Source organism: Salmo salar, chromosome 05 (genome assembly GCF_965601325.2).
Source record: "Salmo salar chromosome 05, fSalSal1, whole genome shotgun sequence".
NCBI lineage: Eukaryota > Metazoa > Chordata > Actinopteri > Salmoniformes > Salmonidae > Salmo > Salmo salar.
This window is the reverse complement of record NC_138295.1, coordinates 70483406-70507718: the sequence shown is the minus strand read 5'-3', so window position 1 is coordinate 70507718 and position 24313 is coordinate 70483406. Positions and strand designations below refer to the sequence as shown.

The following is a 24313-nucleotide window of genomic DNA, read 5'->3' as shown; positions in this document are numbered from 1 at the left end:
TAATTAAATTGTCGACAACCTTATTTTATTTGGAGTAGAACTATCAAAGGTTTGGATCAAAGGATAAAATCTTGGCTTACGCTGAAGACTTCTTCGATGCATTAAAGAACAAAGTGGTGAGCTGAACTAGTGATTCCGGGGTAATCTAGAAGAAAGCACAAGTGAATCCTACTCTGACATGATGCAAAGTATGCCTGACAAGCATAAAAAAACGGCTCAGGCTGACAGGGCGTCTTGCGTAATCACTCATCTTCTTGCATTAGACAGTAACCTGATCAAACTGTGTCAGCTGTCCTCTGAAGTCGCAGTGTGTGTATATGCCTGCTTCCCTATATGTTAGTGTGTTTAAGGCAGAATAAGACGGTGACTCGCACCGACATTGATTTATACTCGGCGCATGTGGATGTGTACGTGTGCACACCGACGATAATTGATATTCAAATCTTCTCCGCCAAGTCCATCCAATTGCTAGCGTTTTTCAACCGCTAGTGTCTTTAGCAGATCCATGGCCCGGATGCATGATGACAAGGGGCTCAAACGGATGGCTCTCATTGCACACAGTCACATAAACAAATGGAGGTGATTAAATGCCCAGAGGTGATAGGAGCAGCAGTAATAGCAGACTGGCTGGGGTGCAGTGTGGTGGAAGTGGTGCTGGTAGCAGCAGAGGTGGCGTTAGCAGTATTAAGAGCTCTGCAGTTTGGCAAGTGCTCGGTCTCCGACCGCAAGGCACTACAGGGGGTAGTGCGTACGGCTCAGTACATCACTGGGGCCAAGCTTCCTGCCATCCAGGACCGCTATACCAGGCGGTGTCAGAGGAAGGCCCTAAAAATTGTCAAAAACTCCAGCCACCCTAGTCATATACTGTTCTCTCTGCTACCGCACGGCAAGTGGTATCGGAGCTTCTTAACAGCTTCTACCCCCAAGCCATAAGACTCCTGAACATCTAATCAAATGGCTAACTGGACTATTTGCAATGCGCCCCCCCCCCCCCCCCCCCCTTTTACGCTGCTGCCAATCTCTGTTATTATCTATGCATAAGTCACTTTAATAACTCTACCCACATGTATATATTACCTCGACTAACCGGTGCCCCCGCACATTGACTCTGTACCAGTACCCCCTGTATATAGCCAAGCTATTGTTATTTTACTGTTGCTCTTTAATTATTTGTTACTTTTATTTCTTATTTCTTTAGGTATTTTTCTTAAAACTGCATTGTTGGTTAAGGGCTTGTAAGTAAGCATTTCACTGTAAGGTGAAATGTTGTATTTGGCACGTGACAAATAACATTTGATTTGATTTGATTTGCTCTGGAGACGCTCTGGCAGTTTGGCCTGCAGCTGTAGCGGATCACCCACACACACCAGAACCCCGATACAGAGCTCTCTGTGTGTGTGTGTGTGTGTGTGTGTCCGTCCCTCAGGCTTGCCCAGCAGACACGCGCTGTGAAGTCCTCCTTGCCTCAGCTTTTCTTCTTCTTCTTCATCTCTCTCTCTCTCTCTCTCTCTCACTCCCACTCACCATCGCTTTCTGTCCCTCTCTTTCTCTTCCTCTTAGGTAGCCATCTCTGGCTGCCTCCCTGTCTTTACATCACTCTGTCTATTCATCCATCCAATCAATCCATCCATCTCTCTCTCTCTGCCATTGTCAGAGGGCCTCTCTTTTTCTCCCTTCCCCTCGTCTCCCTCCTCCATCTCCCCTCTAAATTAGTTTTCTTGATTTCCATCCTGATTTGCATGATGAAGGGGTGTTGAAAACCAGCCATCTCTCCAGCTCCATCTCCTCACTGCCGCTCTGCCGCTCTGCCTCTCCTCCTTTCCCCCAACCCCCTCTTTCTATTGCTCTCCTCCCTCTCCCTACCCCATTCCAGCTCCCCATAAACTCGACCACGTTACATGTCATGATTCCTTACTCCCCTCGGCTGACTCCCCCCCCCGCCCCGTCACTAGCTTGATTAATGACAGTGATCACCAACCAGGCCCCAGCCAAGGCAGCCTGCAGCTCTGACAAAACCCTGCACTGTAAGCAGCACAAACACACACCTTTCTCTCTTACTCCAGTAAAGGATACATGCACACACATGCAATAACACACTCATGCATATAACATCATTCTCTCTCTTCCTCTCTTGGCTATAGAGCAGCAGCTGTGGAATACACACATAGGGGTATGGAGGAAAGACTGTTTCTCCAACAGTAGACGTCATCGGCAGGCACAGCACAGCTCTGTGACAATACACTACAGTATGGAAGCAAGAGCTTAACCCATTCACTGCCTTGCTAGAAGCATAATCAATATTACTGAATATAACGACATCAGCCTACACTACAGCGTAATATAACTTAGTAATAGCTAATGGGTAACCATATGGGAACCTAAAAAACAAGACTATCCACACAACCCACTTCTAATTCCTGTGTTAGAATCATGAGAATTGTAACTCATTCTAATAAACATTGATGCAAGCTGAGCTAAAACAATTCCTCTCGGATACAAACAGATGGCGAAACCAAAGCCATGCAGTAAAAATAGCAAGTTGTCTTGGAGATGACATTAATCCATATCTCCAGTGTGCAGCACATGCACTTCTCATGGGATGGTGAGCATGAAATAGGCTGTCCCTATGGGAACAGAACGGAACAGGTTGGGACTATCCCTAGGCACACAGACATACAAGGGAGAGAGGACAATAGTAGCCTCCAGCACTACCTACGGGTGCCTGGCTGGCTTTAATGATCATTCAGCAATACAACATTTATAGATATCAGACCAGCTGATAAGATGTTGAGAACTCAAAGCTTCCAGAACACATAATGTGGAGAATGTCAGGAAATGAGTCGTAATCTATCAGACGAACACATGAGGCTAGGGATACTGGGCTAGCACACTGGGACTATCTGTCCCCAGAACCCAGGCAAGCAAAATGACTCTGCCGAGGACGCTGTCAGCACTGACTGACTGGACAGAGAATGTGTGGTAGTAGCGGGATTTTCTGCTCTGCTGCGGTATTTGTTATGATCAGGCATGTGGCTGAATCGATATTCACACTGTGCGGTTACATAGCCTATGCGCATGGCGCGCACAGTCGTATATCTAGCTATACACCCCGTTATGTGTATCCCAACTATGTTCTGTCGATACAAATGATGAAGTGGAAGATGTATAGGTTACGGCGTATGATGGCGATGCAATGTACAATTAAATATCATATAAGATCTGAACACTGGCCAAAAAGGTACAATGGTGGCAATAGATTTTACTTTTGTTTTCAATATGGGGTCGTAACAACGCATGTTTGCATATAATACTACCTGTCCAAACACAGAAAATAAACCATGCTACCGTGTAGCATCAATATATCGATGTGTAGGTGAAACATCAACTATGTGTGTTCAATGAGATACAGACCACATCGGTCTTAAAACGCTTCACAGACCACATGAGGCGCGTAATCGCACATGCACAATCACCACTGTCCCAGGCAGCGCGCAGTCCTATCCACTGACAAAATATATAATTTACATGACGAAATAGCCTGCGGTGCATATTTAGCGTTTAGATTATTGTCAAGCACTCCTTTCCACTTGAATAGTCAACAAAGGTCAGGGCAAATCCCTACAGAAAGTAGGAATCTCTCGTTTGAGTCTTTCTTAACCAGCGGATAGCCCATTCTTTATATCATTCCCAAATAGAAAATGTTCTTACCTGTCCCCACAAGAGATAGCAAAGTGATGACGGACAAGGGAACGCAGTAGTTCCACACCGCCGTAAATGCCATCGTTGATAGTCCCGCTGATCTCTTTTTTGATATTCCTCTTTCTTGGAGAAATCAAAGTGACGTGAACCCGCAGGTTCACCCGCGAATAAAGCCTGGAGTGTGTCTGGTTCTGTTTAAAACATTCGCTGGGGTCTTTTTACATACAAAAAAAACCAGCTTACTACTAAACACATACACCCATTTTCTTTCTCGTTGACGTGAATAAACGACCGTGGTTCTGACAGTTTTTCTTGGTTACTTAAATATATTTAAAAGAAACAGAGAGGGCGGGACTCGGAACTGTTCTCTGACCAATAAGAAGCAAGGAGCAAGTGGAGGATCGTATATGAAGATGAGGGTGGCTTTATAAAACAAGGGGAGAGGGAGGGAACATACCACAATATCTATCAATCGATGTAGGTAGGCTACTATACACCTGATTGATAACAAACATTAATAGCCTACCAAATAAAAGGTATTTACAAAACATGCATAGTTAGGCCAACATGTATTATTCATATTCAATGAGATGCATTTAAAAATATATACACTACCGTTCAAAAGTTTGAGGTCACTTACAAATGTCCTAGTTTTTGAAAGAGAGACATTTGTGGTGCATTAAAATAACATCAAATTGATCAGAAATACAGTGTAGACATTGTTAATGTTGTAAATGACTACTGTAGCTGGAAACTGATTTTTTTTTTAATGGAATATCTACATAGGTGTACAGTGGCCCATTATCAGCAACCATCACTCCTGTGTTCCAATGGCACGTTGTGTTAGCTAATCCAAGTTCATCATTTTAAAAGGCTAATTGATCATTAGAAAACCCTTTCACAATTATGTTAGCACAGCTGAAAACTGTTGTACTGATTAAAGAAACAATAAAACTGGCCTTCTTTAGACTAGTTGAGTATCTGGAGCATCAGCATTTGTGGGTTCGATTACAGGCTCAAAATGGCCAGAAACAAAGAACTTTCTCCTGAAACTCATCAGTCTATTCTTGTACTGAGAAATGAAGGCTATTCCATGCGAAAAATTGCCAAGAAACTGAAGAAGAGGTACAACGCTGTGTACTACTCCCTTCACAGAACAGCACAAACTGGCTCTAATCAGAATAGAAAGAGGAGTTGGAGGCCTCGGTGCAGAACTGAGCAAGAGGACAATTACATTAGAGTGTCTAGTTTGAGAAACAGATGCCTCACAAGTTCTCAACTGGCAGCTTCATTAAATAGTACCCGTAAAACACCAGTCTCAACGTCAACAGTGAAGAGGCGACTCCGGGATGCTGGCCTTCTAGGCAGAGTTTCTCTGTCCAGTGTCTGTGTTCTTTTGCCCCATCTTAATCTTTTATTTTTATTGGCCAGTCTGAGATATGGCTTTTTCTTTGCAACTCTGCCTAGGAGGCCAGCATCCCAGAGTCGCCTCTTCACTGTTGACGTTGAGACTGGTGTTTTGTAGGTGCTATTTAATGAAGCTGCCAGTTGAGAACTCCCACAGCGTCTATTAAAACATTCCCCCAACCAGAAACTGTGGACTGATGGCAGCATTCGTGCAAAACTGAAAGTGCGAACCACTGCTTTTAATCAGGGCAAGGTGACCGGAAACATGACCGAATACAAACAGTGTAGCTAGTCCCTCCGCAAGGCAAACAAACAAGCTAAGCGTCAGTATAGAGACAAAGTAGAGTCGCAAATCAACGGCTCAGACACGAGAGGTATGTGGCAGGGTCTACAGTCAATCACGGACTACAAAAGGAAAACCAGCCCCGTCGCGGACCACGATGTCTTGCTCCCAGACAAACTAAACAATTTCTTTGCTCGCTTTGAGGACAACACAGTGCCACTGACACGGCCCGCTACCAAAACCTGCGGGCTCTCCTTCACTGCAGCCAACGTGAGTGAAACATTTAAACGTGTTAACCCTCGCAAGGCTGCAGGCCCAGACGGTATCCCCAGCCGCGTCCTCAGAGCATGCGCAGACCAGCTGGCTGGTGTGTTTACGTACATATTCAATCAATCCTTATCCCAGTCTGCTGTTCCCATATGCTTCAAGAGGGCCACCATTGTTCCTGTTCCCAAGAAAGCGAAGGTAACTGAGCTAAATGACTATCGCCCCGTAAGCACTCACTTCCGTCATCACGAAGTGCTTTGAGAGACTAGTCAAGGACCATATCACCTTCACCCTACCTGACACCCTAGACCCACTCCAATTTGTTTACCGCCCCAATAGGTCCACAGATGACGCAATCACACTGCCCTAACCCATCTGGACAAGAAGAATACCTATGGAAGAATGCTGTTCATCGACCACAGCTCACCATTTAACACCATAGAACCCTCCAAACTCATCATTAAGCTTGAGACCCTGGGTCTCGACCCCGCCCTGTGCAACTGGGTCCTGGACTTCCTGACGGGCCGCCTCCACGTGGTGAGGGTAGGTAACAACATCTCCACCCCGCTGATCCTCAACACTGGGGCCCCACAAGGGTGTGTTCTCAGCCCTCTCCTGTACTCCCTGTTCACCCATGACTGCGTGGCCATGCACGCCTCCAACTCAATCATCAAGTTTGCAGACGACACTACAGTGGTAGGCTTGATTACCAACAACGATTAGACGGCCTACATGGAGAAGGTGAGGGCCCTCGGAGTGTGGTGTCAGGAAAATAACCTCACACTCAATGTTAACAAAACAAAGCAGATGATCATGGACTTCAGGAAACAGCAGAGGGAGAACCCCCCTATCCACATCGACGGGACAGTAGTGGAGAAGGTGGCAAGTTTTAAGTTCCTCGGCGTGCACATCACGGACAAACTGAAATGGTCCACCCACACAGACAGCGTGGTGAAGAAGGCCCTGCAGCGCCTCTTCAACCTCAGGAGGCTGAACAAATTTGGCTTGTCACCAAAAACACTCACAAACTTTTACAGATGCACAATCGAGAGCATCCTGTTGGGCTGTATCACCGCCTGGTATGGCAACTGCTCCACCCACAACCGTAAGGCTCTCTCGTAGTGAGGTCTGCACAACGCATCACTGGGGGGCAAACTACCTGCCCTCCAGGACACCTACACCACCCGATGTCACAGGAAGGCCAAAAAGATCATCAAGGACAACAACCACCCGAGCCACTGCCTGTTCACCCCGCTATCATCCAGAAGGCGAGGTCAGTACAGGTGCATCAAAGCTGGGACCGAGAGAATGAAAAACAGATTCTATCTCAAGGCCATTAGACTGTTAAACAGCCATCATTAACATTGAGTGGCTGCTGCCAACATACTGACTCATCTCTAGCCACTTTAATAATGAAAAATTGATGTAATAAATGTATCACTAGCCACTTTAAACAATGCCACTTTATATAATGTTTCCATACCCTACATTACTCATCTCATATGTATATACTGTACCCTATACCATCTACTGCATCTTGCCTATGCCGTTCGGCCATCGCTCATTCATATATTATTATGTACATATTCTTATTCATTCCTTTACACTTGTGTATATAAGTTAGTTGTTGTGAAATCGTTAGGTTAGATTACTTGTTAGATATATTACTGCATGGTTGGAACTAGAAGCACAAGCATTTCACTACACTCGCATTAACATCTGCTAACCATGTGTATGTGACAAATAACATTTGATTTGATTTTGATTTGAAAAACAAGGACATTTCTAAGTGACCCCAAACTTTTGAACGGTAGTCTATATACAGTATGTTATTGTAACATTCAAACCATAATAGCATGAATATTAAAATGTGTTCTAAATGTAAAGTGAAATCATCAGTGTAGTGTAGAGCAGAGCACTAGCCTAAATAAAGCTGTATTTGATCAAATTACCGCTTGGAATAGCGGTAATGGAACGAAACCAACAAAACTCTCCAGCGGTTCCAAACCCTTGATCTTGACAGAGCTTGGGAAAGCACTTCTTTTTTTTAACCTTTATTTAACTAGGCAAGTCAGTTAAGAACACATTCTTATTTTCAATGACGGCCTAGGAACAGTGGGTTAACTGCCTTGTTCAGGTGCAGAACGACAGATTTGTACCTTCTCGGCTTGGGGATTCGATCTTGCAACCTTTTGGTTACTGGTCCAACGCTCCAACCACTAGGCTACGCTGCCGCCCCATAACGGCTGAATAAGAAGCACCGGAGACTCAGCATGACGGTATGCTGTGGTTGCACTGCACCCCAAATTGAATTTTCCAGTTAGAGCGTGGCACCAAACGGGCCTATTATGAAAATTGTATTTTCTTTTGAATATACCTCAGTGAATATTGTATTATACGTGAATGAATATGTTTCAAAGTAAGTGTTTGGCGACACCTTTGGATGGCCAAAGTGCATAGCATGTCAGATCAGCTCGTAACATGAGCCTGTAATTAACATGTGTTTGTTAATTAATTAATTCAGCCTGAAAATTATCATATATTTGAAGCAGGGCACATTCTCATTTTCAGCTTTGAAAATTGGTCGATGGAAATGCTGTAGCCCTAAGCCTGAATATTCCTCTAAAATTGCTACATGAAAAGTGGCCTGTCTCAGTCTCCATAACAGGCCCATCTGTATAAATTCTTCTGCCCCGCGGGTAGCCTGACATGATTGTAGGCTACTGATTTACCCTTCCGTTCCTTCTGTCTTTTGATTTCTACTTGTACCATGCCGAGATATGTTCTCTTTCATCATGTTGTTTTGGCTAGGATAATATCCGCCCCCCGCATTTCGCGTCCCGTTTAATTTTCCCGTCACTTTCTCTCGGAGTGTTTGTTCCCCGGTTGGCGGGTGTCAGCGGCGGCTCCCCCGCATCAGATGGGGCATTGTTGGAGAGTAATGATGGGGGGAACACCTGCCTCTCCAGCGAAAACCTAACTTTCATTTCAGCCCATACATGTATATGCAAGGTAACATACAAAACCAAGTGACGTGCACAAATGTGCCAGTCTATAGCAATTCAACAGAATAGAGACCACGTGTTCTAAACAATGTCTTTGAGCGGGCCCTAGTTGCTATATTATTCAAGAGAACTTATACATGCTCTAGTCATTCCAATGGAGATGTCCACTGAGACTGGCTTCCATAGACCGGTATACTGCTGCTGTCTGTCTTGCTGAAACATGTTGCACTCCATTTCACAGCATAGTTTATCCTTGACTGCAGGTCTAGTAGCATCAGCTAGTCAATCAACCATAGGCTTAATGTAATAACCAATGTGTGTGGTTATGGGTATACTTATCACTATATTGTGAATGGATATTAGGAAACAGAATCAACAATGATAAATACTTGGTGTAGGATAATAACAATGATTCCTAACAATTATTCCTATATGATATGTTAGGTAAAAGTGTAGCTGGTCATCTTTTTGTAAGCCAACTCCAATCCTACGACCTTTAGCTACTGACATGAGGTCAGAAGCCAGACCCTATGCCAGTGTCTAAGGGCAGCCCTCAACTTTACCTGGTGACCTTAGAAGGGAAAGCTGATTCTAGGTTAGTGCCTAGGGGCCGGAGCTATCCAAACACAACCATGGAGGCAGAAAGCCCTCATGCGACTGACCTCACTGTAGTCTAGTAGTCCTTGGGCCAACCTGTTGAACCAGCAACATCTATGAAGGCGTATGCTTTTTACCCATAAATGCCTCAAAGGCCAAAATAAAACGCTGTTCACTGGCATTTCAAATGAAGAGCGCTTCAAATTTCCAAATGGTATTTTGATGGAGCATGACTGTTTTATGGACTTTTGGCTACAGAGTTTTGACCTCAGCCTTTACACCTAGCAGCTAGGACACACAAAAAGCCTGTAAAAACCCAGACGGTGGCTGGAGAAGGAGCCTGCAGTGAAGACTTGAATAATCAGTTTAATAATATTATCCTCGCTGTGCTCTGTAGCGCGTGGAAGGTACCCTTTAATGGAGTGTCATTGTTAAACCACAGCATCTCCTTCCCGTTATTAACGGCAGCCTACCTTCAACCACGCACACATAAAACATCAACAGACAGTCCAGTCGTAATTAAATAAATAGTTATGAGTAGAGCGGTTATGGTGATAAGCAGTGAAGTCGATACGTTAAGGTTACAAGGCAACAGAGGAGAAAATGAAAGAATGAAGTTGCAGTCTGGCTGAGAGAGGGAGAGTTATTAATGGTGCTGTAGGATGCAGTGGGGAATGAACGATGTGTAACCACATACATGGCCTCACTTAAAACAATGGGTAGATGCCTGAAGGTTGTCTGTCTGTCTTCTGTTATTGACTGGGCATATCATATGTAGGCTCTCTCTCCATGGTTAGATGGTGTGAGTGAGGTGCAGTAAAGGTTAGCTGTAGAGGAAGGCCTTGCAGAATGGATAGGAAGTGGAGGGAACTGAGGTTATAGAGAGGATAGGAGGTCAAGAGGTCATTGGATTTACTGTATGTGTGGTCAAGCTTGTACCAGCATCCAGCTTTCACAGCATTGTCAATACTCCTCACCCTCTCGATATGTCCTACATTTAAATCAATGATTAAAGACACTGGGGAATTACTATTAGAATGTCTCAAATCAACTTTATATCATGAATATTAAAAGTACAGGAAATACAGCAAATAGATAGCTCTGAGGTTAATGTTTGAAAGTGCTTCAGTTGTCATTGGAATATAGAGATAGAAAATAATCTACAAGTCTACATCTCGTCTGTATACTGTGAAGTGCGTCACCACTAGTATGCTACATAAGGTTATACATTTCCTTGAAAAAAAATCCACACCAATATTCTACACGTAAAAGCATTGTGGGGAAAAGGCACATTTGTAACGTAAGAGGCATTCCTTTTTGTGAGCCCAAGGCTGCAGTGGTGGTGGTGAGCAGTTCAACTCAAGGTAACATGTCTGCAGCTGCTCAGGGTTCACACATTACAAAAAACTCCTCCCCCTCGCCTTGCCTCAGATAAGAAAGTGAATGTCAATTTTGCAGGTTGCGAGATCAATAAAAGAGAAAATTGCACACCTTTTGTTCAAGAACACTTCAGCCAACCCCGCTGGAAGCAAACCACCCCAGTAAAACAATCATTTGTCTCCCTCCTCTTACACGCAGCCAGCCTTTGATAATAGCTTCGATTTTACTCTGCATCCTGGCTCACTGCAACTCTGCATCCATAACCCAGGCACCTCTCCTCCCACCTTGACATCTTCCCTCCTTCCTATTCCTCACTCCCTTGCCCCCTTTACCATCTTTCTCCATTTGTTCCCCTACTACTTCTCTCCATCTCTTGGCGCGGTCACACCAGTGGTTGTTTGTCTCCACTGGTAGAGGCCAGAGACTCCACACTGGCTGTGTAGATGGGCTTCTTCTGAGAGTGGTCATCACTGGAGGTAGAGAGAGGGGGAGGAGAGAGAGTGAGTTGCACCATTATTTGTAAATGGACTGCCCAGAGAACTACAGAGGAGAGAAAGATAGAGTTGCACCATTATTTGTAAATGGACTGCCCAGAGAACTACAGAGGAGAGAAAGACAAGTAAAAGAGAACAAATAGACTGCCAACCAGTTATCTACAGAATATACTGTAGGTCAAACACACACAGAGATGTAAAGAGCAACCTAACCTCAATAGCTTTCATATATTATATAAGACAGAATACCTATTACAGAAAGAATGTACTGTACTCATGTTGTAATCACTCTGATAAGAGGTTGATCAACAGAAGTTGTGGGTCACAATGTGTCTGATTACTGTGTATTTATTATGATTTTAACAGTACATACTATATGACCACAGTATCCTTCACATGTTTTGCAAGAGTCTGGTGAAAACACATCCACATGAAAAAAATACTATAGTATAAATATACTGCTCAAAAAAATAAAGGGAACACTTAAACAACACATCCTAGATCTGAATGAATGAAATAATCTTATTAAATATTTTTTTCTTTACATAGTTGAATGTGCTGACAACAAAATCACACAAAAATAATCAATGGAAATCCAATTTATCAACCCATGGAGGTCTGGATTTGGAGTCACACTCAAAATTAAAGTGGAAAACCACACTACAGGCTGATCCAACTTTGATGTAATGCCCTTAAAACAAGTAAAAATGAGGCTCAATAGTGTGTGTGGCCTCCACGTGCCTGTATGACCTCCCTACAACGCCTGGGCATGCTCCTGATGAGGTGGCGGATGGTCTCCTGAGGGATCTCCTCCCAGACCTGGACTAAAGCATCCTGCCAACTCCTGGACAGTCTGTGGTCCAACGTGGCGTTGGTGGATGGAGTGAGACATGATGTCCCAGATGTGCTCAATTGGATTCAGGAGGTCTGGGGAACGGGCGGGCCAGTCCATAGCATCAATGCCTTCCTCTTGCAGGAACTGCTGACACACTCCAGTCACATGAGGTCTAGCATTGTCTTGCATTAGGAGGAACCCAGGGCCAACCGCACCAGCATATGGTCTCACAAGGGGTCTGAGGATCTCATCTCGGTACCTAATGGCAGTTAGGCTACCTCTGGCGAGCACATGGAGGGCTGTGCGGCCCCCCAAAGAAATGCCACCCCACACCATGACTGACCCACCGCCAAACCGGTCATGCTGGAGGATGTTGCAGGCAGCAGGACGTTCTCCACGGCGTCTCCAGACTCTGTCACGTCTGTCACATGTGCTCAGTGTGAACCTGCTTTCATCTGTGAAGAGCACAGGGCGCCAGTGGCGAATTTGCCAATCTTGGTGTTCTCTGGCAAATGCCAAACGTCCTGCACGGTGTTGGGCTGTAAGCACAACCCCCACCTGTGGACGTCGGGCCCTCATACCACCCTCATGGAGTCTGTTTCTGACCGTTTGAGCAGACACATGCACATTTGTGGCCTGCTGGAGGTCATTTTGCAGGGCTCTGGCAGTGCTCCTCCTGCTCCTCCTTGCACAAAGGCGGAGGTAGCGGTCCTGCTGCTGGGTTGTTGCCCTCCTACGGCCTCCTCCACGTCTCCTGATGTACTGGCCTGTCTCCTGGTATCGCCTCCATGCTCTGGACACTACGCTGACAGACACAGCAAACCTTCTTGCCATAGCTCGCATTGATGTGCCATCCTGGATGAGCTGCGCTACCTGAGCCACTTGTGTGGGTTGTAGACTCCATCTCATGCTACCACTAGAGTGAAAGCACCGCCAGCATTCAAAAGTGACCAAAACATCAGCCAGGAAGCATAGGAACTGAGATGTGGTCTGTGGTCCCCACCTGCAGAACCACTCCTTTATTGGGGGTGTCTTGCTAATTGCCTATAATTTCCACCTGTTGTCCATTCCATTTGCACAACAGCATGTGAAATTTAGTGTCAATCAGTGTTGCTTCCTAAGTGGACAGTTTGATTTCACAGAAGTGTGACTGACTTGGAGTTACATTGTGTTGTTTAAGTGTTCCCTTTATTTTTTTGAGCAGTGTACTATAGTATGCATTGCAGTGATTTTGCGGACTACAGTCTGCAAAACACTACAGTGAATACTGTAGTACTTAGTGTAGTATACTGTAGTATCTACAGTTAACTCTATCTACAGTATAAATACAGTAGTTAAAGAAAACATGTAGTGTATATATACATATATATATATATATATTATATATATATAATACAGTAATTAATGTAGTGTTTTTGTGTATCGTAGTATAATGTAGTATTTACTGTTGTGTTTTTGCAGACTTTACTGTAGTGTCCACTATAGTGTTTTGTTTTATTATCTTTTACATAGAAGTGGAGGCTTTCACTTAGAAGAAACCTACTAGAGAAATTCTAAGAGCACATTTTCCATAATCTGTAAGTAGGTAGGACTGGGGTCTGAACGTCAGCTCTTTTCTCTAACCTGTAAGTAGGTGGGACTGGGGTCTGAACGTCAGCTCTTTTCTCTAATCTGTAAGTAGGTAGGACTGGGGTCTGAACGTCAGCTCTTTTCTCTAACCTGTAAGTAGGTGGGACTGGGGTCTGAACGTCAGCTCTTTTCTCTAACCTGTAAGTAGGTGGGACTGGGGTCTGAACGTCAGCTCTTTTCTCTAACCTGTAAGTAGGTAGGACTGGGGTCTGAACGTCAGCTCTTTTCTCTAACCTGTAAGTAGGTAGGACTGGGGTCTGAACGTCAGCTCTTTTCTCTAACCTGTAAGTAGGTGGGACTGGGGTCTGAACGTCAGCTCTTTTCTCTAACCTGTAAGTAGGTAGGACTGGGGTCTGAACGTCAGCTCTTTTCTCTAACCTGTAAGTAGGTAGGACTGGGGTCTGAACGTCAGCTCTTTTCTCTAACCTGTAAGTAGGTAGGACTGGGGTCTGAACGTCAGCTCTTTTCTCTAACCTGTAAGTAGGTAGGACTGGGGTCTGAACGTCAGCTCTTTTCTCTAACCTGTAAGTAGGTGGGACTGGGGTCTGAACGTCAGCTCTTTTCTCTAACCTGTAAGTAGGTGGGACTGGGGTCTGAACGTCAGCTCTTTTCTCTAACCTGTAAGTAGGTGGGACTGGGGTCTGAACGTCAGCTCTTTTCTCTAACCTGTAAGTAGGTGGGACTGGGGTCTGAACGTCAGCTCTTTTCTCTAACCTGTAAGTAGGTGGGACTGGGGTCTGAACGTCAGCTCTTTTCTCTAACCTGTAAGTAGGTAGGACTGGGGTCTGAACGTCAGCTCTTTTCTCTAACCTGTAAGTAGGTAGGACTGGGGTCTGAACGTCAGCTCTTTTCTCTAACCTGTAAGTAGGTGGGACTGGGGTCTGAACGTCAGCTCTTTTCTCAAACCTGTAAGTAGGTGGGACTGGGGTCTGAACGTCAGCTCTTTTCTCTAACCTGTAAGTAGGTGGGACTGGGGTCTGAACGTCAGCTCTTTTCTCTAACCTGTAAGTAGGTGGGACTGGGGTCTGAACGTCAGCTCTTTTCTCTAACCTGTAAGTAGGTGGGACTGGGGTCTGAACGTCAGCTCTTTTCTCTAACCTGTAAGTAGGTAGGACTGGGGTCTGAACGTCAGCTCTTTTCTCTAACCTGTAAGTAGGTGGGACTGGGGTCTGAACGTCAGCTCTTTTCTCTAACCTGTAAGTAGGTAGGACTGGGGTCTGAACGTCAGCTCTTTTCTCTAATCTGTAAGTAGGTGGGACTGGGGTCTGAACGTCAGCTCTTTTCTCTAACCTGTAAGTAGGTGGGACTGGGGTCTGAACGTCAGCTCTTTTCTCTAACCTGTAAGTAGGTGGGACTGGGGTCTGAACGTCAGCTCTTTTCTCTAACCTGTAAGTAGGTAGGACTGGGGTCTGAACGTCAGCTCTTTTCTCTAACCTGTATGTAACACAATATATGGTCTATACTTGGCATGTATGTTTCTAACTTATAGGTGGCACAAATTGGCATAGGGGAATGGGTAGGGAATATGCAAATTAAATACTGTAGTATTTACTTTAGTTTAAAAAAGTGTTGTGTTTTTGCGGACATTACTGTAGTATTTACTATAATATTCTACAACATACTACACATGATTGAGGGATACTACAGTGTGTAGTATAGTATTGTACAGTATACCACAGAATTCTACAGTAAGTACTGTAGTATTTTATAGTAAGCTGTAGTATTTGTTCATGTTGGCAGGGAAGAGATCAGGGAGGAAGTCAGAGACTGGGTCGAGCTGGTCACCATCACTGGGACGAAGCGGCCTACAAGACCACTAACACACACTGTAAATCCACCTTAGCCTTGGTACCATCGTAAGAGTCAGAGTGAAATATAAGACAATAGATATAATATATTGGCTATAACCTGGGATAAATGGAAGAGGGGAGGGGAAGGAGATAAAAGAAAGGAGGGGGCACCACACACACACAGAGAGAGAGGTGAGGAGGGGACTGTGCAACAGAGCTCAGCACTCACATGGGTCCCTTGGTGTTCTTGGCCTGCTTCGTCCTGCGGACCAGGAAGACGGTGATAGACAGGATGAGCACCAGGAGAACCGCCCCCGCCACGGAGGTCATCAACACCAGGTTGGTGGAGTCGTACCAGGCTTGGTTGAGACGGCTGTTGGTGGCTGCAGGCCGGAGAGTCAGACACACTACAGGCTTTAATAGCGGATGATTCACAGACGGTTTATTTTGTTAGCCTCGCTCCATACTGTCCATGTTGTAGTGTATCCAACTCTTCTGGATCAGATGGTTATAATCTGACCCTGCTGGTCATCTATGAACGTTTCAATGTCTTGAAAAACGATCTGTCCTTAATGGCCACATGCATCGCCAACCGGTACAGCCAGAAGAGCCTGGTTAGCTAGGTTTCTTCCTAGGTTCCTACTTTTAAGGGAGTTTTTCCTAGCCTCTGTGCTGCTCATCTGCATAGCTTGCTCTCTGCGGTTTTAGGCTGGCTATCTGTAAAGCACTGTGACAACTGCTGATGTAAAAAGGGCTGTATTAAATACATTTGATTGATTGAAAATAGTGTAAGATTTAGAGCAATTGATTGTTCACTTCGATTATTCACTTCCACTTAATACTGAAGCAGTTTCTTTACTGTTATAATTGACATGCATCCAGTTTGATTGGCGTAACTGACTTGGAGGCTAGATAATTGAAACGATTGTAATCGCAATGATTCAAATTGACTCTATATTGGCGATATGATCGTTTGGAAAAACCCGTGACCATTAATGCAGCGTAATCATCTCGCAGGTCGCTGATAAAAATGAACAATGATCAGTATGATAAATTGGATTAGCTGTAATATAATGAGTCCTCTTCTTCAGTGACATATTTAGTGTTCTAAGAGACGTCATCTGCAGTGGCCAATTCCCGCCTCCATCACATAGCCGTAAGACCCTCGCCTTGATGGGAGCTTCTCGCTAGACACTCCCCTCTACCCCTCCTCCCCATATGTGCGTTGGCCCTTATATCTGTACCTCTCGCCCTCCCTCTTCTCCTTCCTGCATTCTAACCCCTACACATAATGTCCCTCTTCATAACCCCTGACCCCTGTAGTCCCCCCCTTCCTAACCCCTGACCCCCCACCTACCTGTCAGCACAGTTATGGAGATGGTGCTGCTCCTCTTCAGGCTGGACAGGGTGGGGTGCTCAGCCATGCAGGTGTAGTCTCCACCATCCTCCATCCTCACATTCTTCAGCCTCAGCTTGGAGGAGGGCACGATCCAGTCCTCTCCCTGATAGAGGGAAGGATGGTGGGTGAGAGAGAGAGGGGGGGAGGGGGTGCGAATGGAGGAGAAAGCGAGCGAACAAGTCAAGAAAACGTTTCTCAGTGGAGTTACAGTATGCTTGTCCCTGTGAGAGAAGCGATAAACTCCCAGACAAGGTGTATTTACCTGAACAGTAATCCCACTGAATAAATTCCACATAAACCCCATTCACTGACCTAGATGGGGCAATCAGCAAATAATAACACAGCAACACTGTTAACAACACATAATGAGAAAATGGCAGGCACTGTGGACACAGAACTAGATGCTGCGCTATTATTAAGAGGGAGAGTTAGACACAGTAGGGGAGAAATAATAGGAGAAACCGAATAGAAACAAACAAAAAAAAGACATTACACCATGCAAATGATTTGGCTCCTGGGATCTCACATTTTCCTGCCAAGAAAGTACATTTCAATCTGAATGGGGGGCTGAATTAAGAGGATTTCCAGGAAAGGCCAGGTTTGGCCAAAACAGCATTCTGTATGCAAATCCACTGGCTCAGATGCATCGAGCCTCCTGCCTGCCTCCCATTGACATTACTAGAGACCAGGACTGTGCAGTCAGTCAGCTGCTGTCCATCAAATGGCCCATACTGTTTGTTTCTCTGCCCCCATAATTCCTCCCATCCCCATCCTTGAATACTTTCTACCACTTGTCTAGACCTCAAACTATTAATCCTCTGTAAGTGGGCAAGCTGCCCTCCAGAAAGAGGAGGGTCCAAACCAGGGAATACCAATGAATACTGAGCAGAGGTGCTGAGAGAGAAAGAGGAGACATGTAGAAACAGTTATGCAAATAGTTATGAATGTGTGGACAGACCGGTTCAAAAGGTAGATGGAGGACATTCACAGCGATGGATATTGGAGGGTGGAGGGCTATTCTTTCTAAAGACATTCAAATTCAGAAAAATGGATGAAAATGAGGACTAACTTGATTTTAAAGGTGTGAAATTGTATCAGGTCTGAAATAGTGGACCCACAATGTGCTGAAGTAGTGATACCTTATTTTACCACTAGGGGGCAGCAAATCAATTCACCAAGGTCTTATTGTTGCCTACATGGCCATTCGGAGTTTGACATTTAGCATTGAGAGGTCTTAATTCCCCTGGGTATTTGGTTTGTGGCTTTGGTAACAGCAAGTTGAATAATTCAACAATGGTGAACTGAACATTGAAAAATCATTAGGAATCTATCCACAGAATGGCTTTCAGGTTGAATGCCACCTGTCTAGACCTCATTAAACTATTAATCCTCTGTAAGTGGGCAAGCTGCTCTCCAGAAAGAGGAGGGTCCAAACCAGGGAATACCAATGAATACTGAGCACCTCTTATGGTGCTGAGAGAAAGAGGAGCGGGACAGAGAGTGAGAGATCGAGCGATAGAAGACCAGATCCTGACAGACCCAAACTCACATATTTCTGCCAGAAGTATTGTGGTGCCTCGGAGGCTGTGGTGGAGCACTCCACCTCCACGTCGTCGCCGAGTGTCACAAGCAGGTTTTCCTTGATGAACTTCCGGCTGGAGGAGGACACATCGTACACAGACAGCTCACGCATGTCTGAACAGGGGATCAGAAACAGCAGGTTCAGGCAGAAATCAAGAAGAATGCATGCGTGATGGTTTTAAAGAGGTTTGAGTGTGTGTGTGCAGCTGTGCGCACGGTGTACAAGCATGCATAGACATCAGTCAACAGAGCCATATCCCTGAGTATACTGCAGTATCGTGCCTCAAATCCTCTACAAATTGCCCATGAGGGAACAATCAGATAATGGTAATTGCCTTCATCTTCCTAAGTCCTCACAATGGTGCACTGTGGAGTGTGACGGTTAATTTTCTCCCGCTCTACGTCACCGGAACCATCTCCATGTGCCTTGGGTTCTCTCCTTCTGTCCACACAAATAACTCCCCATTATCGATTGCTCCACAGGCAAAGAAGCCTATCAAAAGACATGACGGACGATTTGATCCCCCCTGTAGCGGAAGGGAAAATAGGCCTCACGCTATGACCACCCTTTCATGTGCCTTGTACAGTACAATATGTCTCTTCTTCTGGTTGCTTTGTATTTCTATCTATCCGCTGTGAATTTCCGTTTCTGGAACATTGTTTTTGAAAACAACGAGGAGAATAGATATACTGTACGGTGGAGTGGATAGCAGGCGCTCCTCCTGGAGAGCTACTACTGGGTGTGCAGGGGTTTGTTCCAGCACTACACTTACCCTCCGGATTCAGCTAATCAAGGTTCTGGGGAGCAGCTGATACAAATCAGGTGTATTAAAGCAGGGTTGTACTAAAAGCCTGCATACCCAGCAGCTCTCCCGGAGGTTTGGTCTTTCCTGCAGTGCCGACTTATCGGCCATCGCGCCATTAAAAATAAATAAAAAACAGCTGTTACAGAGATGCATGTGACTATATAGCCCACCCCATACTCACAGTTGATGGTGATAGCCAGGGGCTGGGAGGAGTTGTCGGGTGCCGTGGCGTTGTCTGCGACACAGCGGTAGAGTCCCTGGTGGAAGTAGCTGTGGATGCTGTGGATGGACAGAAGCAGTTGGCTCACCTCACGCCTCAAGATAACACCAGGGATACATCGGTGGTATATGGGCTCCTCCTCCAGCCGATACCACTTATTCATGTACTGATGGAGAGTAGGAGAGAGAGGAACAGTGAGAGAGAAACAGATTTTCCTAATCTGCAAACAGCAGTCATATGGGGGACTGGCACAGTGATATGAGTAGTAGCGAGAATGATTACCTTCTTGGTCTGCACACATTGGTCATTTTATATGCAATAAAATGTTTAAAGCTGAGCCCTGTTGACATAATTAAACATACTGCACTAACTGAAGTCGAGTTCAAGTCACGTTTCGATAAGTGCAGCGCCTCAACGCGCTTTACTTCACATAGTACAGCAACAGAATCGGCAGTCATATAACCCAATTAGAAGTCAGAATCGGCAGTCATATAACCCAATTAGAAGTAAAGTCAGAGGTAGATGTAGCCTGTGTCCTGACCTTGGAAAACTTCTCAAAGTGGACTTGGCTGGTGTTGAGCTCCGAGTCGGAAAGCAGACATTCCAGGGTGACTTCATCGTTCTCCAGAACAGGCTTGTCTGGTCCCTTTATGACCAGAGTCGCTAGACAGGACAGAGGAAGACAACAGGGACCAAATCAACACCCTCATCATACACTTTATTTGTCAATGCTAGTTTATTGTTTAGCTAATCTCATCCCATGGCTGGTAGTAGATAAGATTATTGTTTTGCCCACCGATTGCTATAGTCATTCCAGTGGGGTTTTTGTTGAGAAGTATTTTGATACACTTCAGTGGATGGACTGGTGCCTAACAATCAGGCCACATATAGGGCATTAGACTGGGCTGTTGCAGCAGCTTACTGTTTGAGTGACAAATACATTGTTTTATTTTTATACAAGCTCTTCCTTTTCCTTCTTGTTGACTGATTCAAACCAGACTGGCAATTAGCCAAACACAGCCAGAAGAACAACAGGTTTGTCTACTTGACTAGGAGATGCTGGTAACAAAAGGTTAGTAAGAGGTCCCCTGCTGGACAAAGCGTTTTAGTGCAAAAACACAGACCAACCACGCACTTGCATTACTTGTCAGAGGAGCTGAACAACACGTGGAAAGCACACCATTTCACAGGGATGACTGTGGCATTATCAATCCACACCATGGACAATGCTGAAGAAAAGCAATTGGAAACATGTCTTTAGATAGTTTTTTTTTTCACTAACAGTGACTTAAATTGCTTTTCTCCACAGGCGTTGAGTCTCCAAGGTAAATCAAATCCCATGGAGTTGGATAGAGGTGCAGAGATTCATTTGATTTGTCACACTTTCAATTCGTATTCAAATAATTGGCTTTTCAGGGGAGTTCCGCTCTCAATTAATAATTGAATCGATTACCCAGGCACAAACAGAGACAATATAAAAAAATATAAAAATATATATAAACTCAGTAAAAAAGAAACGGCCCTTTTTCAGGACCCTGTCTTTCAAAGATAATTTGTAGAAATCCAAATAACTTCACAGATCTTCATTGTAAAGGGTTTAAACACTGTTTCCCATGCTTGTTCAATGAACCATAAACAATTAATGAACATGCACCTGCGGAAAGGTCATTAAGACACTAACAGCTTACAGACAGTAAGAAATTAAGGTCACAGTTATGAAAACTTAAGACACTAAAGAGGCCTTTCTACTGACCCTGAAAAACACCAAAAGAAAGATGCCCAGGGTCCCTGCTCATCTGTGTGAACGTGCCTTAGGCATGCCACAAGGAGGCAGGAGGACTGCAGATGTGGCCAGGGCAATACATTGCCATGTCCGTACTGTGAGATGCCTAAGACAGAACTACAGGGAGACAGGACGGACAGCTGATCGTCCTCGCAGTGGCAGACCACATGTAACAACACCTGCACAGGATCGGTACATCCGAACATCACACCTGAAGGACAGGTACAGGATGGCAACAACAACTGCCCGAGTTACACCAGGAATGCACAATCCCTCCATCAGTGCTCAGACTGTCCGCAATAGGCTGAGAGAGGCTGGACTTAGGGCTTGTAGGCCTGTTGTAAGGCAGATCCTCACCATACACCACCGGCAACAACATTGCCTATGGACACAAACCCACCGTCGCTGGACCAGACAGGACTGGCAAAAAGTGCTCTTCACTGACGAGTCGTGGTTTTGTCTCACCAGGGGTGATGGTCGGATTCGCGTTTATCATCGAAGGAATGAACGTTACACCGAGGTCTGTACTCTGGAGTGGGATCGATTTGGAGGTGGAGGGTCCGTCATGGTCTGGGGCGGTGTGTCACAGCATCATTGCAGGCAATCTCAACGCTGTGCGTAACAGGGAAGAAATCCTCCTCCCTCATGTTGTACCCTTCCTGCAGGCTCATCCTGACATGACCCTCCACAGCCCCAGCTCGTTCTGTGCGTGATTTCCTGCAAGACAGGAATGTCAGTGTTCTGCCATGGCCAGCGAAGAGCCCGGATCTCAATCCCATTGAGCACGTCTGGGACCTGTTGGATAGGAGGGTGAGGGCTAGGGCCATTCCCCGCTGAAATGTCCGGGAACTTGCAGGTGCCTTGGTGGAAGAGTGGGGTAACATCTCACAGCAAGAACTGGCAAATCTGGTGCAGTCCATGAGGAGGAGGATATGCACTGCAGTACTTAATGCAGCTGGTGGCCACACCAGATACTGACTGTTACTTTTGATTTTAACCCCCCCTTTGTTCAGGGACACATTATTCAATTTCTGTTAGTCACATGTTTGTGGAACTTGTTCAGTTTATGTCTCAGTTGTTGAATCCTGTTATGTTCATACAAATATTTACACATGTTTAGTTTGCTGAAAATAAACGCTGTTGACAGTGAGAGGACGTTTTTTTTGCTGAGTTTACATACACATCTGCGTCGCCTGATTTTACGCAGCACTTGAGATCGTTTCAGCGCGACCAAATAAACACTTGCAAAACCGAGAACAAAATAATCTCTTTCCCATAATACAATAATATACCAACCATGATAACACACCATGTGCAGGTAATGAGATAATGAGTGCAAGTTAAATCTGAGTATAAGCCCTTATGTGATGCCAACACAGCTGACCTACAATATCTTGTCAAGCAGTGGTGGAAAAAGTACCCGATTGTCATACTTGAGTAAAAGTAAAGATACCTTCATAAAAAATGACTCAAGTAAAAGTCTAAGTCACGCAGTAAAATACTACTTGAGTAAAAGTCTAAAAGCATTTGGTTTTAAATCTACTTACGTATCAAAAGTAAATGTAATTGCTAAAATACACTTAAGTATCAAATGTAAAAGTAAAACTATGAATCATTTCAAATTCCTTATATTAAACAAACCAGATGGCAGTGGTGGAAAAAGTACCCAATTGTTATACTTAAGTAAAAGTATAGATACCGTAATAGAAGGTTACTCAAGTAAAAGTAGAAGTCACCCAGTAAAATACTACTTCAATAAAAGTCTAAAAGTATTTGGTTTTAAATATACTGAAGTATCAAAAGTAAAAATCACTTCAAATTCCTTCTTTTGAGCAAAGCAAATGGCACCATTTTCTTGTTTTTAAAATGTACGGATAGCCACGGGCACACTCCAACACTTAGACATTATATACAAAAGATGCATTTGTGTTTGGTGAGTCACAGATCAGAGGCAGTAGGGATGACCAGGGATGTTTTCTTGATAAGTAAGTGAATTGGACCATTTTTCTGTCCTGCTAAGCATTCAAAATGTACTTTTGGGTGTCAGGGATAATGTATGGAGTAAAAAGTACATTATTTTCTTTATGAAAGTAGTGAATAAAAAAGTTGTCAAAAATATAAATAGTAATGTACAGATACACCCAAAAAACGACTTAAGTAAAAATACTTGAAAGTACTACTTAAGTACTTTACACGACTGTTGTCAAGTAAACTAACTTGAAGGACAATGCTGAACAGAGTTCACATTTGCAGTTGAATTAAAACGAATAAGCCTACATAAAATGTTAGTGTATAGAGAGAGTAGAATAAAATTAAATTCACTCAGTTAAAGTAAATACAATCATATTTACCAGTAGTGCTGTGAGCATATGCAATTACTAAAATCGCAAAGAGTATAAAACCTCTCATGTTTGTTATTGGATTCTGGGTATTGATGAGTATTCCCACTCTGCTTCACTGTCTGTATCCAAATACTGCAAATCCGTCTGACTGTCGAAAAGAACGTCTGGCACTGTACTTATTGATACTGGGGGAGGCGTGGCTTCCAGGGTTGTCTTTCTTTCAAAGTTTGGAAACAAGCTTTGTGTATATATATATATATATTTATATATACATACATACATACACACACACACACACCTCTTTCTTTCCACGAGCAGAATGTTTTTATTAAAGTGTTTTTTTTTCTGTTTGGTTTTAAATAACTGTTCTCCACTGTTGTAGATATTAAGTAAAACCAAGACTGTGTATATTGATAACAATGGGCGTATACGCTCCAATTACCAATCACTCGTTACTGCGTCACTTGTCTACGTGCGCTCAGGATGTAGGTGTACAGTTTCACGCAGGTCAGTGCTATACGGTATCATTGGAAAGTCCCTACCCTAGCCACAACCATAGCACTTACCTAACATTTTAAAATTCTACTTTAACGGGGTAGGGATGTCCCAAAGATCCCAGATAGCTCTGACTGTGTCATGCATGGCTCTCCAACCCGGTTCCTGGAGAGCTACCCTCATCTAGTGTTTCGCTCAGGACGGTAGCTCACCAGGACCATGGTTGGAGAGACGTACTGCTATCATAAAGCGCTCTTTTGTCACACACAAGAGCTTTTGCCATCTATAGGTCAATTACCTA

The 24313-nt window shown here is 44.4% G+C and overlaps 2 protein-coding genes across 5 annotated transcripts in view; both read right to left on the bottom strand.

Annotated features, from left to right (window-relative positions):
• LOC106605679 (cell adhesion molecule 4) overlaps positions 1 to 4029 on the bottom strand; it is a 149051-nt gene extending 145022 nt beyond the window's left edge. The window contains exon 1 of one of the 3 annotated variants that reach the window (XM_082975472.1): positions 3709 to 4029. In XM_082975472.1, coding sequence (XP_082831598.1) covers positions 3709 to 3781 — 73 coding nt within the window. In that variant the 5' untranslated portion in view covers positions 3782 to 4029. The remainder of the gene's footprint in view (positions 1 to 3708) is intronic. The other 2 variants (XM_045718680.2, XM_082975473.1) reach the window with 2 other exon arrangements.
• A 6261-nt stretch (positions 4030 to 10290) lies between these two features.
• Positions 10291 to 23690, bottom strand: LOC106605589 (cell surface glycoprotein MUC18). Of its 2 annotated transcripts, none has more exons than XM_045718678.2 (7): positions 23527 to 23690; positions 19934 to 20055; positions 19354 to 19558; positions 18335 to 18480; positions 16744 to 16888; positions 15616 to 15800; positions 10291 to 11108 (listed from the first exon to the last, which is right to left on the bottom strand). In XM_045718678.2, the coding sequence occupies exons 1-7, from the start codon at positions 23582 to 23584 to the stop codon at positions 11106 to 11108; spliced, it is 864 nt and encodes a 287-aa protein (XP_045574634.2). In that variant the 5' UTR covers positions 23585 to 23690; the 3' UTR covers positions 10291 to 11105. The 2 variants fall into 2 exon arrangements, with proteins under 2 accessions (XP_045574634.2, XP_014056870.2); XM_014201395.3 differs by having other exon boundaries at positions 15616 to 15769; positions 23527 to 23688.
• Between the last annotated feature and the right edge of the window lie 623 nt (positions 23691 to 24313).

Coding starts and splice junctions, on each gene's coding strand:
- LOC106605589 (XM_014201395.3), bottom strand. CDS start 23,584: ATGAGAGGTTTTATACTCTTTGCGATTTTAGTAATTGCATATGCTCAC. Junction 19,559..19,933: donor ACTTTGAGAAGTTTTCCAAG/GTCAGGACACAG, acceptor ACTCTCCATCAG/TACATGAATAAGTGGTATCG. Junction 11,109..15,615: donor AAGAACACCAAGGGACCCAT/GTGAGTGCTGAG, acceptor CTCTACCTCCAG/TGATGACCACTCTCAGAAGA.